At 38.7% G+C, this 17,361-nt stretch overlaps 1 protein-coding gene across 10 annotated transcripts in view; it reads left to right on the top strand.

Moving 5' to 3' along the window:
* Nucleotides 1–2,589: 2,589 nt before the first annotated feature.
* LOC115344469 (SLX4 interacting protein) overlaps nt 2,590–17,361 on the top strand; it is an 82,993-nt gene continuing 68,221 nt past the window's right edge. For 5 of the 10 annotated variants that reach the window (XM_041125601.1, XM_041125600.1, XM_030021815.2 and 2 more), the window contains exons 1-3: nt 2,590–2,751; nt 4,002–4,183; nt 9,206–9,254. In XM_041125601.1, the coding sequence (XP_040981535.1) occupies nt 9,228–9,254 (27 nt within the window). In that variant the 5' untranslated portion in view covers nt 2,590–2,751; nt 4,002–4,183; nt 9,206–9,227. Of the gene's footprint in view, nt 2,752–2,946; nt 3,124–4,001; nt 4,184–4,856; nt 4,932–5,141; nt 5,389–8,606; nt 8,649–9,205; nt 9,255–17,361 lie in introns of those variants that run through there. The other 5 variants (XM_041125595.1, XM_041125596.1, XM_041125598.1 and 2 more) reach the window with 5 other exon arrangements.

Here is a 17,361-nt window from a genome sequence, read left to right as displayed (position 1 = left end):
AAGCATATAGGTCAAATTATACATGTTTGTCAATAACTTTGATTCTGACCACCAGTTTATATCCTGTTTTACCTGTAGGTCTGTAAGTAACAGGCCACTATAAACTGTACTTAATTGTATGAATGTGTCAAAACTGTAGCAATGTTAAGCTGTTTTTACTCAAGAACAAAAGAACTGAACTACAGCATTGCTTCCCAGGCAACCACTTCAGAAACAAAAGCTTTTAATATTCAAACAACTGTAAGAAATCTCTGCCTCTGAAAGAAAGGTTTCTTACTTCAAGATGCCCCAGATACAGAATTTTTTTCAGTTCTTAAACACTTCAAAACTTAAAGGTATATTTAATTACATTTCTATGTAAATGTACAGTATTTAGACTTCTCTCATACTTCAGTTTCTTTTCTATTGTAATCACCATCCCTACTAACAACACAGAATATGTTACTATATGAAGTCACAATTATTTCTGAGCAGTTCTGAACCTGAAAGGACGCTTCTGCAGACCCAGACAAGAGAGTTTGACTATTGCCTTCAAGTTATTGGAGTTTGTTTTTAAAATATCTTTAAGACCTATAATACCATCACTTAACTGATCCTATCACATAGGATTTAGCAGTAGTTTGAGATGTATGATGCATTTTTTGGCTCCATGTAACTACCAGATTAACCCAGTTGCAAAAAAAGAATAAAACTCTGGAAGACTAAAGTTAGAGCAGCAAGACTGCATCTGTTAGAAAATTCTCATTTAACTGACTCATCTCCTGCCTCAAAGATACAGATACAACTAATTAGGCAACTTACCCACAATACATAGCACTAATGCTATTTTTCTTTATTTTTGTGATCGCTTTGCATCACGTATGCCACAATCCCAGGTTCTGGAACAAAGTCCTCTGTCTTCACTTGGAAAATAGGACTGGACTTGATGTAAAACCACCCCCAGTGCACCAGCCCAAGGCTAGTTCCCATAACAATCAGAACTTTGTAGTCCTTCCAGATGGTTTTAAGACCCATTGCAAACTGGCATCTACGTAGGTAAAGAGAATGTATTATTTTAAATATATTCTAGAAATCCTTGTTTTACTCTACAATAATAGCACAGAGCAGATAAACCTGAACGTTAATATCTTTAATTACAGTGCAGCAGATAATTAAAACACAAAATGACAAAAGAAAGTCTTACTTTATGAACTTAAAAAGAAAAAAGGCTATAAAAATAACCTCAATTCAGACATCTTGAAATGTTAATTGCTACATTTGCATTGAGCTTTGGCATGCTAAACCTTAAAGCTTTGTTAGTTTGTTATGTTTATCTAATTACAAATGTTACTGCTTCAGATGGTAAATATTTGAAGTCTAAAACAAAGCAGTTTCAAAATACACCATTTTCTTTTTTCCCCATAGTTAATAAAATTCAATGACTAACCGAGCTCGTAACAGAATACGGAACTTTTACCTCGCAGGCCAAACAAGCTGCAGTGTTTCTTACATCACTTGATGTTGCCCAGAGAAGCAGGTACGCCTGACTATCTTAGCCCTTGATCTTCAGGGGCTACAACAGTATCAGTACAAACACAATAAATTCACCCTTATTTAAAAAGAATGTGTAAAAGTCTACTTTCCACAGGGTTTCAATAATAAGTACCTACTATAGGAAGCAAAGGTGCATATACTCAGGCTTTATATGAAAGTAACATCTTGGTTTAAACAGCTACAAAGGTACAACTCGGAGAGTAAGCGTTCCTGCACCTGCCCAACTTCGTCCACCTGACAGGCGTAACGTGTCCTACTAAGCCCCTCTCCATCATGCTGTGGAGAGTTCACAGCTTCACACCACTTGGCACGCAAGACAAAGCGCACTCTAAAGTCGCAGAGCCCACCGGTACGCGTGAAGCAGCCGCACTCCGGCTGCGAGCGGCTGAGGAGACGCTGAAGCGAGTGGCTGCGGCCCGGCCCGAGCCACCCGTCCTCTGACGGGCGGGCCGACGGCAGGGACCCCACCGCCCTCGGTCACGCCGCGACATGTCCCCAGCCGACCTTCCCCTCTATCCCGTGTCCCAGCGACCTTGCAGCGCGGACGCCTGAGGGGGGCAGTGGCTCTCCTCAGGCCAGAGACGCCTGAGGAGGATCAGCGCGGCGGGAGGGACCGGAGCGAGGAAGGAAGGGGGACGGCGCACCTGGGGCTCCTCTGCCCTCTCCTCACGCAGACAAGAAGCGTGATGACAAGGCGACGAAGGTGATGAAGGCGCTACCCGGCCGCCCCCAGCAGCCCTCCCGGCGCTCACCTGGGCTCTTGCCCCGGGAGGCGAGGACAGGACTCAACCACCGGCGCCTCAGCGGGACAGGCCCCGGGCCGGGCCGCGCGCCCTCCCCTGCGCGTTTTAACCCCCAACGGCAAGACGCGGCGTCGCGCGGCCCGGAAGTGAGGCGCGCGCCGCGCCTCCCCGAGGCTGAGGCTAGCGCGGGGGCGTTCCTCCTCTCGCCCGCCGTTGGCTAAGCCCCCGCCCCCGTCACGTGGCCATGAGGTGCGCTCGCTCTCTCGCGGGGCCCCGGTTGGCTTCAGCCACCTGCATGCGGCTGCCCCGGCGGCCATTTTGCGTTCGGGCAGCGTCAGGGCAGGGCGGGCGGGCGGCGGCTACAGCCGGTGGCCATTTTGGATAGGGGAGAAGAAGCTCGTGCTCGGGCAGCCATCTTGCTTGGGGGCAGAGGAACCGTTAGAACCGCTGGAGGCAGGCGCGGCGCAGGGAGGAGGTACGGCGCGACTACAGCGGCAGCCTTCCCACCGCCCGGCTGGGACCCTCAGCCGGGCGGCTCTCGGGGGGAGCGGCCGCGCCTCGGTCTTCAGTCTCGCTTTCCTCTCTAGGTAAATGTGCGAGGTGATGTCCTAGTGGAGCGGCGGCGCTGCTAGCCGGCTCCCGCCGCGCCTCCCTCAGGCGCCGCCTCGGTTGCTTCCCTCCTGCGCCGCCCCTCGCATCAGCACCCCCTCCCGGCCCGGCGAGGTGTGAGCCGCTAAAGCACCGGCCAGGCTTAAAAATACGTCTATCTGATTTTTCTTCCTTTCTTAATTCCTGTTGCAGTCACTCTGCGTTACTTCTGCGCGCGCCTGGCTGAGCTTTCCTGCAGGTGGGCGGTGTTGCCCTGACCAAAAGAAGTTCAAGAAAACTTTGTTGCCTGACCTCTTCTCAATTTTTTCCTTAGCTCTTCTATTCTACGCGTTTTCTGTGTTCGCTCTTCTCGCTCCCCCCACTCCTGCAATCGCTGTCGAGAATATCTTGTATCGTATTAATGCGTTAATGGATGGGTTTATTTTTAATTTTGTGCATAGTCACAGAGTTTACAACTGTAACCAAAAGACAAGTTTTAAATGCCTAGTCTCCATACAGAAAGGAGTATAATGTTCATTGTATTCAGCTGTTCCACAAAACTTAAAAAAAAGCGATTCAGCAATGCAAAAAGATAATAGCCAGCACCTGTCTGTAATAAGCACTCTGATGTTCCTCTGAATCTCTTATTCCTCTAGTTCTATATGGTTGTGTGGTGAATGGGTAACATTTTTGAAAGTGAATTGTTAAACTTTAAAGGTGAATTGGCAGTTCATGAATGAAGGAATGTAGATGTCAACGAGCTAAAAATATGCTAACTTGTTGGAAGAGTAGTTTCTAAAGGTTAAGTGGACAAATTTGCAACAGTGGGCATAAAAATCCTGAAATTGCAAAATGCAAAGATTTTGGTATGTCTTTTCAGAACTAGAAACACTTTACTAAATATGCAAGTAGCTGAGTATTACACTGCTCATCCCATGCTTACTGTCAGCTCTCAGAAACTGACTAGTGCTGGGTCTGGGCTGGACAGGGTTTGACTCCAATACCCAAGGACTGGAAAGTTCAGAAAAATTCTCTTTTATGTTGTGACAGTTAATTTTGAACTACAAAAATAGTTAATATTAACTTATTCTAGAGTTCCTTAATTAGCATTTGTGTTTTTGTTTCTGCCTTTTTCAGGTGCCCACCTCTCCCCCACACATGGTAAAGGCACCCAAAGATGGGCAGTGTGTGAATGGTTTGCAGCCATTGTGTTAGAAGCTACTGTATCTTCAAGTGGGCATGTGCAACAGGAATTTTCAGTTTCTCATTCCTGCTGAGTTCTAACTTCCCTCACCACAGGAAGCTATTTCTTTGCTAAGGTAAGATGCTGTTCATCAGCTGGCAGAAGACACTTCAGCCTGCTGTCAGGGAGGCCATGTTTCCTGGCTTCTCCCGAGTGTCTGCCATTCCACTGAACATCAAATTTAAGAAAGAATGATATTCTGCCACATTATTTTTGAAGCGTGTCTCACTCTAGCTACAGGGAACCTATGTGTTTAATTCTAGATCATGTTTCCTTATACAGACTGTCTATCAAAAATCCAGATGTTGAAATACTACAAATACCATATAAATTTTTTTAAAATGTACAAATATATATAGTTTCTGAGAGGCATTTTTCTGCCTTATTGGTTTATCTTTGCATTTCCTTATGTGCAGTTTCCTTAGAGGTTCACATGAGTTTGCAATAGATACGGTCTTCAATCAAACAGAGTCTTCTTATCAGATAGCAGCAATTGTAATAGATCTGTGTTTCTTGTGGGTTTTTTTCAACACAGAAAATGGCAAAGTGTTTTGGGGCTTGCTGTTTTCCTTGTACAATTCATGGTTTTTTTTCCTCATTTTCTGACGTCTTAGTATTGGGTATTTTTTCATCTGTGACAGTTCAGTGACTTTCCTGATGGTTCACACATTAGGTGTATTCTTTTTGGTTTTCTAAGGATTTGCTTACATTTATTCTGTCTGCTGTATTCCCTTTGTCTTATCTTTATGGTCAATGCAAAGAATGGGGTAGTTGGCAAACTCCCAAAGTCAGCTTATTCCCATGAAGAGCAAATTGAACCAAAGGTAACTTTTCGTATGCATCTTTTTTTTTTTTCCTTCTATTATTTTGTAAATTGGATTTGGAGAGGATTTCTGCCTGACAGCAGTTCTTCTCATATCAGTAGTAGCAGACTTGTTGCAACAGTAGTATTCTGGATGGCAAATTGTTACAAAGAAGAGATCCCCGATGCCAGGATAAGTTCAGCTGATTCATCTATGTGCTTTGTTCTCAAGCAGGACATGAACATTTGGAGAAGAGATGATGCTCTGGCATGTGTTGTTGCAACTCTTCTTCATATTATTGCTACTGTAAGGATTAATGAGAAAACATCAGCAGTCCAAATATTGTTCTCCAGATCACAGGCTGGCATCACCATCATGAATTGTATGCCATATGCAGGTCAAAAATTATGTATAATCTAGGTAAACTATGTTCCCGGAAGCATGAGGCAAAGTACCTTGTGTTCTACCATATCCCAAGGTACAGGTAATTCTGTGTAAATGTTAGGTTTGTTCAATATTGTCATTGCTTTTGTAGGAGCTCTTAGTTGATGGTGCATTCCACAGCAAATTGTGTTTGTAATTACAGATTTCCTAACTTCAGGCTATGATTCTAGCTGCTTGGAGAAGAGACTGGCATTTAACGTTCTTCTACTTTTTGCTGTTTCTTGCCTACTGTTTTTCCTTTTCTTTTTTTTTTTTTTTTTTTTTTTGGTTGGGGGGAGGAGGTAGGGATCGTTAGTAAAGCTCTAAATACTAGCCTTTCATTAAACTTAAAAACCAAATCCTGAAATGCTACTGAGACATTTTTTTAAAGAGAATCTGATGAGTCGTACATGCCCAGGTTTTGAGATGTTTTGAAAGGAATGTGATGTAATTTACTATTTGCTTTTTGTTTTTTGCATGATGGGGTGGGTAGTTCTTCCTTGGAGTTCTTGAACACCGAGAATACAGTCTTGTACACCTTTACAAGGAATTGAGAAGTGCAGTTGGTTTTCACTTGGTGGCTGCCATTTCCCTTTAGCATCTCTTCTGACCTGGTTCTAGGAGCTGCTGTTTCCAGAATTTCTGCGTTTTATCTCCTACTAAGATTCTTTTTCTAGTTGTTCTACTGTGTTTATTTCTATAGAGTAGCACCTTACTATGTGACGGAATTGAAACATAAAGTCACAAGTAGTCCAGAGCACTGTTCCTTACATTGTGTTTCTCGAAATTACTATCAGTAAAGTTGATAGAATTTACTCCGATAAGATAGAAAAGTTTCTAGGGCTGTTTTGTGCAAGGGAGAATGATAGTTGTGTGGCATGAGTCATGGTATTGCAGCTTCTGTCTGCCTGACTGTTATCTGAAAATTCAATTTGCTCTATATAACTTTCTGCTTACTATTACTGTGCAGCTGATAAAAGCTCTAACTTTGAGCTTTTTCAGAACATAGTCGAAACATTTTATTAACTACATTAAAGTTTATTTTCAGTAGTTACTTGCAGAAGGGTTCTCAGTTCAAACTCATTTTAACCTGATTACAGTAACAACCAGGTTTTACTTCTCACTGTTTACGATCCTTCTACTGTTTCTGTTTCTTCCTGCTTGGATATTGATATGATACATGGAAAAAAATCATTGAAGCAATTGGGAGTTTTCCTTGAGCCAATACACAGAATTGTGCCCTTGTTACTTTCACATTTTCTCATAGTTGTTTTGAAACCTTGGATCTCAGCATTTGGATATTTGGAATGACAGCACTCCATAGAAGTGTTTGTTTAATTCAAAACGAGTACTGTTGAATCTTAAGATCAAAATTATCTGTGCTATGCTATGTAGTTGTAAAGTAAGTCTTTATCTTGTTTTGCACTTTTTTGAAGTTAAATAAGGATAACAACTGCATTTTGAAATGTGTAAGTGTAGTGCCTGACAGAGACACATATCACCAACCTGACTTGTACCCTGAAATTATGACAGCTCTATCACAGTACTTTACAATTACTTGAAGTATGCAGTGAGAAATGGGTATGACTTCCTGCATTGTTCTTGTTTTCCTATATCATCTTTTACAAAACTGACCAGATTTGTCCATCTTATTAAGAGACTAATCCTTTAGGAAACTTTAGAGTGTAAAAGGCAGCTCTGTTCTCAATGTAGTTTCTGTTGCAGTTCGCCTATTGCAGGCAGCAGCTACTGGCACTTGTTTTCTTCTTGATTTTGAAGCTTGAAGTGTATTGTTTGGGTATCTTCTGCCAGTATACTGAGACCCTTGTTCACCTGGTTTTCTGTCCAGTCCTTGTCAGTTGCCTCTGTTCCTATCCTGGGTGAAAATAGAATGTATCTTAACTTTTTTTATTCCTGGGTTTTTGTAGATACTGATTTGGTACGATAGGGGCCATTCCATGTCTCTTCTGAATCCCAACATTGTGGGGTTAGCTGGAAGGACTTAATGAATTTAACCTAATTTTCTGCCTTTTGAGAAGTGAATGTTTAGCTCCCGTTTATGTGGAGAATGATGAACTTCCCCAGTAGTTTCAGTGCTGTGACCGTAATTGTTGTCAGTTTGGGAGAAAAAAAAAAAAAAAGCAGTTAAAAGACTGAAATCAATGTGGAAGGGGACTAGACTTGTGGTTTGCCTTGCAAACCAACTTGAAGCTTTTAGTCATTTGAGTGAGATACAGTGTTGTTCTAAGGAGGGGCAGGGAGAATCTTAGCAATTGATCAAAGGTTTCTTCTTGCACCCCAGGGAGGGCGTGTTTAACTTTCAGCACAAATTAATGCTTCCTGAGTTACTTGCAATAGTCTGAGGCAGGGTCAGGGTCTGTGCAGCTAAACGTACTTCACTTAATATCCCAAATTAAGCAATCTTAATTTCTGTTTGGGATAAGCAAGAGAAGAGCGTGTCCAAAGTTCACTTTACTTTTGTGCAACCACAGTAATGCCCAGGTCACGTTGCTTTATGCATGTAGTAGTCTAAAATTTTAAATATACATAATGTGTGTGTGTGTATATATATATATGCGCATACTAGGTGCAGCAGAAGCCATAGCTTCTTATTTAAAAAAAAAAAAAGTGACTGTGCTTTGTTCTTGAACTGTTTTAAACTCTGATACTACTGATTACCGGAACTGCAGGTAGTGAATGGGTGTCTCAGTTCTGAATTTTGCTTACTGCTGGTTGGTCTGAAAGGAAATTTTGAAATTTGCTTAGTGTTGCTGAGCCCCTGTTAAGAGAGCATGATGGAGGATATTATTTCTATAGGGCCACTGATGTATGCAGGCTGTTGTGGGCTCCCTAGCTAAGTAGAAATGGAGTATCCACAAGATAGGAAGGGATGAACTTTACGTAGAGAGGTTTGAGGACTCTCTTGATTAGAGCAGGTATTATTTCATGTATTAAGGTTGTTTTTTCTTGAAAACAGTACCTTTTTAAATTTTGTCTGTTTTCTTTCCTTTTAGAATCATAGAATCATTTAGGTTGGAAAAGACCTTCAAGATCGAGTCCAACCATCATCCATGCCCACTAAACCATGTTATGGAGTACCCCGTCTACATGCTTTTTGAATATCTCCAGGGATGGTGACTCAACCACTTCCCTGGGCAGCCTGTTCCAATGTCTGACAACCCTTTCAGTAAAGAAATTTTTCCTAATATCTAACCTAAATCTCCCTTGCCGCAGCTTGAGGCCGTTTCCTCTTGTTCTATCTCCAGCCACCTGACAGAAGAGACCATCACCCACCTCACTACCACCTCCCTTCAGGTAGTTGTAGAGAGCGATAAGGTCTCCCCTCAGCCTCCTCTTCTCCAGGCTAAACAGCCCCAGCTCCCTCAGCCACTCCTCATAAGACTTTTCTTCATTCTTTCTTTCTTTAAGCTATGCAAAGAGGTTTTATGTGAAGCTATTATTTTGAAAGAGAAACTAGGCTAGAGGCTGTATACAAGGGGACCAGTGATTGAGACAGTAGTAAAGGAATATTCCAGGTTTAGTTTGCTGCTCTCTGAAAGGCTTCTTGAGGATGTTAGGTGGGTTTATCTTTGTCTTGGTACTGGTCTGAAAAATAGTTCTAATTTTGTATTTCATGTGTTGCGTGCCAAGTGCCTGAACAGTTATGACGTTCACTAAAATAAACCAACACAGGTAGCTAAGTAATTCTCATTTAAATAAGAGTTTTCCCTGTTTTTTTAAAGCAGAGTGTAGGGTTTGAAGAAGAGCAGTAATGAAAAAAATGAGTAATAGATTTTAAAAATCCTTCTCAGTTGGTGTAGAGATCTGAGTTTTTCTCTAGTGCTGATCACTTTTAATTTATATTTTTATAGGACCAGCTAACACTGACCTATCATGGCATCCAACAAATTTGTCATTAAGGTAAGTAGATGTCATAGCTTTCATTTAAAAAAAAAAATAGTCTGTAATACTGCTTAGAATATGTGTACGTTGATTTTGAAAGTTAATGATGAAGAAGTGCATCCTTCAGGCTTCTGGTCATAGCGGTGTATTTTGTATCAGCTTTTCTCTCTCTTTGGAAGCAAACTTCTTGAATTGCTGCTGTATCATGGCAGAATGTGTCTGAGGTCAGCTGAAGATTAAAATTGTATAGCTACAAGTTGTTAGTTGTATAGTTAGTATTTGAAACTGCATTAATTCTCAGTAAAACAGTATTTGCCACCTGAAATAAAATTTAGGGTTGATTCTTCTCTTACTGTAACCTTGCAATATTATTCATGTACTTCCCAGATAATCTAAGAGTTCCTGGTTTAAGGTATAGCAATGTTCTTAAAGTATTTATCACACTTGACTTTTTATTTGCATCTTTTTTTGCCTCTTTTCCCATTTTCAGGGAGTAGTTGTCTTACATCCAGTAAAATGCCATTGCAGTTTACTCTGTAAACAGTCTCTGACTTTTGGTTATGTATCTGAAGAGTAATGCTTTTCAAAACATTCTGTAATAAATATAGTGCTTCATAATCTTCTACCATGACTATATCAGCTTATCAATAAATAAAAGCAATTGTTCAGTAAAAATTGTGAAACCTTCTGTTTTGACCTTCTCTCTTGTTTCTCTGTTCCTGTATGTCTGGGGTAGTTTTGGTAATGCATACATTTCAAAGTGATTAGCACAGTATATTATTGTCTTGGAAATGTTTTTTCAAGGAGTTTTCTTAACAGGAGAGACTTTTTTGTCTGTGTAGTAGCTTATGTTTTTTGGAGCGCAGCTACAAAAACTTTCCTGACTGATCAGGCTGTGGAAGCTGTTGAAGCTTGGTTTTGTGGGTAACCAACCTGTTCAACAAGCAGACCAAACAATTTTTGTGTGCTGTGTTCTTTTCCAAGGAAAACTGCTGTCATTTAGTGGGACATTTGCTTTAATTTTTTTGCTGTTTAACATGATTGTAAACCTTAAATTGACAGTATCATGTCTATACTATTCACTGCTTCTGAACTCATATAGGAGTTAGGAGAAATATCCTTGATTTTGAGCACATTTTAACTGATACTGAGCTATATGCCACTGATGTGGGTAACAACAGGAGCTGAGGCTGAAGGCATGGTTTTTCTCAGCTGAGAACTCTTGATATCGTCGATATTAATGTAAGTGCCCAAGAAAACAAGTGGTGCGAGTTGAAATATCTTCACTAGATAAAAAGCCTTAAGATATTTGATTACTGAACTGCATTATTACAGCTTGCTGATTCAGCATAGACACTTTACTGGTCTTCAGCATGTACCCTGGCAATCACTAAGTAATTTAACATCACTGACTACCTGAGCAAATGGATAGGTTCTCATTGAGCATGCGTTTCTAGGTGAGCAATATCACAGATAAAACTTTTGGGAGTGTCAATGACATACAACTTTATTTTCTTTCTGATAGTATTTTAGAAATGAGGATAAGTTTTTGCATTTACCAAATGCTGAAAATTAACTTTGCCTTGACTAAAATGTATCAAATATATAATGTGAATATGTGAAAAGCTGATTGAAATTCACTTTGTGCACAGATGCGTAATGTTTTACTTGTTAGATCAGGGATTTTGTGTGTGAATTTTTGCTGCTTTACATTCACTGGATTTGTATTTAATGTGAATATTCCCTTTTTAAAGACTGCTCAACTTTCACATAAATTTTTCAAGGAAGATCCCTGTGCAGAAGATTCTCCATTGAAAGGCAGAAAATATTCTCACTCCTCTCTGCAGGGGGAGTATAGAAAATACTATATTCTTTCTTCTAGGTTCCTCATGTTTGAAATTGATAGGGGTATTTTACTGAGTCTGAAAATGTTTCACGCATGCCTCATCTTCTACATTCTCTACTTTTTAGATTTTGTAAGCATGTGTATGTTAATCTTTTTGGTAAGAGAGTGAAAAGTACAGCTTATCAGTCTTTCAAGTCTTAGCTGACTGGAACGTAATTAAGAGGAAAACACAATGTGTTTAATGGCTTCGCTTCTTAACAACATATTTTATATGAGAATCTCTGTACCTCCAATGTAATGGTCAATTATTTTCAGTAGAGGGAGTAGTTGGCCTATTTTTGAAAGGCGAGCCTAAGCTTGGTTTTATGGGCAATTAAAAGCGATTGAAATAAAATAATTGATGCAGTAAAATAGCTTTAAACCTTAATACAAAAACTACAGTTAGGTCCTAAACACACTTTCTTCACTTGCCAAGTGGCTAGATGCCTTAGTGTTGTGATGTGCAATAGATAATATTTTATGCAAGTTAATTTGATCAGCAATTTTCAAGTTTAGGAAATATTGATACTTCATAAAGTGGTGCATGGTAAAATACCCCCAAATCTGGAAAACAAGACACATGAATTTAATTAAGCTTTCTCTGTATGTTTCTAAAATATTTTATTGCTGTTCTGAGAAATAAATCTTAACTTTAATTGGTGAGGCTTAAAGCAAAATCATGAACTCTATATGGATTTGAAAAATAATATCACTAGGGCCTTGTTTAAAACTTTGGACAAACTAGAAAGAATTGCTCTTGCAGAATTGTGTAAATTGACTTTATTCATGCCAAGCTGCAGAACTAAATATAGTAATTTTTATGGCTGTAACAGAAAAATTCCATTTACTGTTTTCTGCAATTCGTTCATTTGCCAGACACTGAAGACTTTAAGTTGTTACTAAATTTCAATAGCTCAGCTCAAAGGGAAGCTTTTTTTTACTTTGCTGTTTCCTACTTTGAGAAATGAAGAGCTCTGTTCCGTCTCAGATTTGTAGGCCTTTGCTAGCACATATCTTAGATTAAGATAATTATAGTTTCAGTGTTCCCTCAGGTCATCCAGCATACTGCAATTGATTTTTCAGCAGTGTTTCTTGTTATCAATTTAAATTATTGCATGCAGGAAGTGTATATGAAACATTTTGGTCCTTCCTCCTTCAAACTTTTTGCTTGCTTTAAATTGCAAGTTCCTTTGAAGCAGCGAGCATATTTTTCTGTTTTGTATTGGAAGCAAAGATGGAAGTACTGGAAATGATTGGACAGAAAAATGACAGTACGACTGTAGTGTGGTCAATTTTTCCCTTCATTTTGCTTGTGTATGTATCCTTTACTTTTTTAATGTTGATGTATCTTAATGTAATTATTAAGATACTGATTTATAACCAAAGGCATTTTAACATCTGTCTTTGCATATCTTAGAAGTGCTCTGTGAAAGAAAGTGTGCATAGAAAGAATGTTGATTATAGGCCCTAACAGTAGGTAGAAGGAAATGGAAAGGTATCTTCCTGTCGGACAATATGCTAGTATGTACTTACAGCACATGTACATATGGGTCATTTTCAGGTCTGCTCACAGGCCTGTAGAAGGTATTATTGTCTTTGGTCTGGAGGAAGAAAATGAGCAGTTTATTTTGAAGGGGTCTTTTTTGATATTTCCATGTGTGTTTAAATATGTTAATAGATTTCCAGTGGTAAAGCTTTACCATGTCTCTGGCCGTTGCAGTGCTTTCTTTTTTTAGCTACCAGTTGAACTGTAATACAGTGATAGTACGTCAACAAAGATTTCTGTATCAGATACGTCTGTTTGGATGATTCTGAGGTGACATCTAAGAGGGCTAGACAGATTAAAGTTCACATTTCTGTGAAGTGTGTCCATTGAATTAGCTGATCAATATTTTTGTAAATATTTTGCCGTGTGAGAAAGTGGTCTGTTTGCTGCTTCTTGCGAGTTGTTTGGAGAGAATAAAACTAGGGAGATGAGCAGGTTTCTTATCTAATTTTTTAATTTTCTCTCATCCCATATAATGAGTAATGGAGGATAGTAAATGCATTTTACTGCTATATTAAGTCCATAGATGCATGAATGCAGTGCTCTCAAGTGGAGAGTGAGAATAAGGAATAGTGTTTGTGTTTAAAATAATTTTTTCATATGTTGTGATGGCTCAGAGTTACTAGACTGATACTACAGATGCTTTTTTTACATACATAGTTTTGGTCTTGTTAGCGTACTGATTTTTAGTTTGAGAGCTAGGTTTTTTTAGAGAGTGCTTGGTTGAAATAACTAATAAATACAATATTTTCTGATGTCCATTTCTTATCCCCGTTGCAAAACTAAGACATTTGTACATGAAACTCCTGTAGTTGGAGTACTCACAAATGTTTCAATAGAAATGTGCTAAGATTAGGTGTTCTGTGATTAGATAGAATTTGTAAAAGTATTTTAAATCTTAAAAGGAAGGTACTAGTGTTCTCCAAACTGATTAAAGTTTGTTGAATTTTAAATATACTGTATGCTCTTATATTTGCTTTTGGGGTCTTTAAAAATTAAGAAATAGCTATATTAACCATTAAATAGTGGTTTTCTAGAGATGGAGTTCTCCTAAAGTGGCATTGCTCAGAACAACTATAAATACAGGTGGTTGGAACTCTTATTATCAAATCACATCATACACTTCACTCAGCTGTGATGTTCATTTCTATATGAATGCATAAAATATGATAACTTGTCTAAAAGGGCTTAAAAGTCTTAAAGAAGATGATAAAAAGGGACTGGGGGGGTGGGGGAAGTACGGTTTAAAATAGGAAGTAGAAAACAATAATAGTGGACAGAGGGACATCCATTTAGTTCTCTTTCTTAACTCTGCATTTAATTCCCAGTTTCATGGGACCAGATATGGAATGACTAAAGTGATGAGTAAATAAGTTCCAGAAGAAAGAAAAGAGGAAGTTGGGAGGTAGAGGGGGGAGGAAAATTAAGTGTACGATCTAATTCTAAACCTCCTGGAGCCAATGGAAGTTTCCTCACTGACCTCAGAGGATTAATTTTCAAGCCTAGGGAAATGATGAGTGGATGAAGGAGTTGAGAGATTAAAGTGTTAGCAGAAGGAGAAAGGAATAGGAAGCCAGAAGGATAAACATCGATAGTGGAAACACTGCTTTCATGGGGATCACTTCAAATAAGGAATAAAAGGATGGTTCAACTTGCATTACTTTTTTTGGTAAATCAGATAAATTTGATTAGTTTTAAAAGTACCAGTTGTGCCAGAAAATCAGGTTTTTGCTAACTGAACACTATACTACTGTAGCAGTGATATGGGATTCCAAATACACACCATACCAAGTAATACTAATTACTAACTAATTCAAAGATGTAATCTCCATGATATTTGCCATATGCCTTATTTCTGACCAGCACTACCATATTTTACACCTCCACTGTTCTGCTTCTTGGAGATCTTCGTGATGCTGCCTGCTTGACCCCTGAGTCTAGTAGTGAAGGAGGAAGGGATGGGAAACTTAGAAGCAGACTTCAATCTCTCTGAGTCCAGCAAAACATCAGGGCTTAGCAGACATGCTGCATGGGGTCACTGAATGTCTTTAGGTCCTGGGAGAGGCTTCAGCTTGTGCTGTAGGTGAAATTCTTCAATTTTTTCCAGTGAGTTCATATGGAGGTTAATAGGCTGGGACGTAAAGGGATCCATGTTTCATATAGTACCTGTTAATGTCGTGTACAAACAGTTTAATGATGCAGTGATGCAGTTTTTGCTCTTGATGTTAGTATCATGAAAATTTAATATAAAAATTTTCATATTGTTTCGTGTGGCCTCTCCCCACCCTGGACAACGTAGATGGATTCTGATATGTAGAAGATACACAAGTGTGTTCTGACTGGACTATGGAGTAAAATGGAGAAGAGAGACTGACAACACATTTTTATTCTTTCCCTGTGTTTCATCCATGTGGTTCACAACTTCCTTAAAAGGAGTCTATTTTTAAAAGCAAAATTATTTCTTGGTTTCAATTCTCAAATAAAAGCTTAGTTTCTGGACATTTTGTGTTCACTGCAGCACTTACTCAACTGTGACTTTGCAGTATTTTTCTTGACTCAACAGCCAAACTTTTCCTTAAATAATGGTACCACAGGACATGGCACCCTGTTTCAGTATTCTGCTGCAGTCATGGCTAAGCATGAGCGCTAATGACGCTCAACTGTTGTGAAAACCCTTTAAACTGCTGATAAAATGATGACTCATGGTCACCTTATGAAAACAGATTCATTACCATGACTCCAGAAACTTTAGATCCCATGTAAGTGTTTCACTTCCCACACTAGTTCTTCTAAAAGGGATGATGATGCAGTTTTTTTCTAACAGTTGACAGCTGTGACAATGTGGTTGGCAAAAACTATAAATTCCAGACTTTTTTAATAATAGTTTAAGGAACTAAAAATCTGTATGAGCTGTGAAGAAGTCACCAACATTATTTGCAGTGTTACTTGGAGTGTTTTCTAATCGAATTACACATTTTAGATTTCATTTACCACTACTGAATTAAGTTCTTTTTGAAGTGGATCTGACCCAAATCTCACTGAAGTCAATGGGCTTTGGATCAGAGCCTGTAGGAGTATATTGGTAGCACACTGTAGCTTAACTAAGGATGTACTAATTTATTTCAAAAACAGCCTTCCTCGGTTCAGTTTATCTGTCTTTTTTAAACGCAGTCTGTTTGTCTATAATGTCAATATCTAAAGAAGTTAGGTTGGAAAAATACTGAAAAGTGATACAGCCAAATAATAAAATATAAATCAGTTTTCCAATATGAAAAGAGTAAAATGAAAACCCCTGTGTTGTTGGCTTGTGATTACCCAGGGGCTGTGAAAAGATGGATAAAGTGAAAATAGAACTATGAAAAAACATTAAATTGGACTTTAGGTGTGTATGATTCTATGTTATAAAGGAGAAAAAGGTTCTTGACAAGTTATTGAATGTAGGGTAGTGTGGGATGGTTCACTCTTAAATGATCTTAAATCGACTCTTGATTTTTGTCTTACACTAGTTTCCCTCTTTTGATTGGAAATATTTCTAATTTGAAATGCTGTGAGACACCATGCTTAAGAGAATCAAAATATTAAGTGATTTCAAATGTGTATGATGGAAAGTTTTGCTAGAATGGATAATGTCGGTGTGTGTACGGGACCAATATAAAAATATTATTTTCTCTTTCTTTTTAAACAGATGTTGACTAAGTAAAATTCATGCTTCAAAATTAAACATGCAGACTCCTACAATTTCTTTAGTTCTGTCTCCATTTCTGTTTGTTTTTTTCCATTTATTTTCCAGCTGACTCATTTAAAACTTATATGATGGACAGCATGTATTTATTCTGTGCTAAAAACCGGGACTCATCTAATTGGAAAAAGAATGGGTCTGATCAGAATTGAATATTGATTTCAGATATTGAGGAAAAAAAAAGCTAGAAACAAGATAAATTTCTTAGATGCTATAATATCAGTCATACAAACTATGTCAACAAATTATGTATGGGAAAGTCATGGCTTGTTTTTGTGGTGCTGGGGTTTTTTTTTCCCTGAATCCTTCTCTGCTCTTTTCATCACCACAAGCAGTCTGGTAATGAAGAGGTAAAAAGTTGCAGATTTAATAAAGAAATTTAGTAATAATGTCAGAAACACATTTGAAAAACAAGCTACAATATGGAGTGAAGTGGTACCTTAATTGACAAAAAGAACTCCTACTACAGAAGGCAAGTTCTGTAGAGTTTGTCCATATTCTAGCCCTTCTGCAGTTGTGCATTGTTCTATCCTTCTGTTTTTTAACAGAATCTGTCTACTTTTGCCTTTGTGTGATATTGCTTGGCCAATGAAGAGAAAGAATAGATAATGACTAAAAATCAGATTAGCTGTGTAGGTTCATTTAGTCATACAAAGAAATGGTAAATGAAGATAGGTCTTGCCAAGCCATGGTGTCTATACCTTTGTATATCAAGCTAACCTGTTTTTTATTTCCCTGCTTCATAGAATGCAGTATTTTTAATGAGGCCTACACAAAAGACAGCTCTGCCTTCTTACTACAAAAGAGTATTTGTAGTGGAGAGATTTTGATTTGGGAAAGTCAGGAAAGAATAGTTTGTGGTCTAGATCATGTGCAGACAGGTTTGAACCAGAATCTCAACTTCAGTGATTTGAGTGATGATCTTTTCCTGTTGGCTGTGTATACTTTGCTAGGG

This window comes from Aquila chrysaetos, chromosome 8 (assembly GCF_900496995.4).
Source record: "Aquila chrysaetos chrysaetos chromosome 8, bAquChr1.4, whole genome shotgun sequence".
Lineage (NCBI taxonomy): Eukaryota > Metazoa > Chordata > Aves > Accipitriformes > Accipitridae > Aquila > Aquila chrysaetos.
The sequence above is the reverse complement of the archived record's forward strand: the minus strand, read 5'-3'. Positions and strand labels throughout refer to the sequence as shown.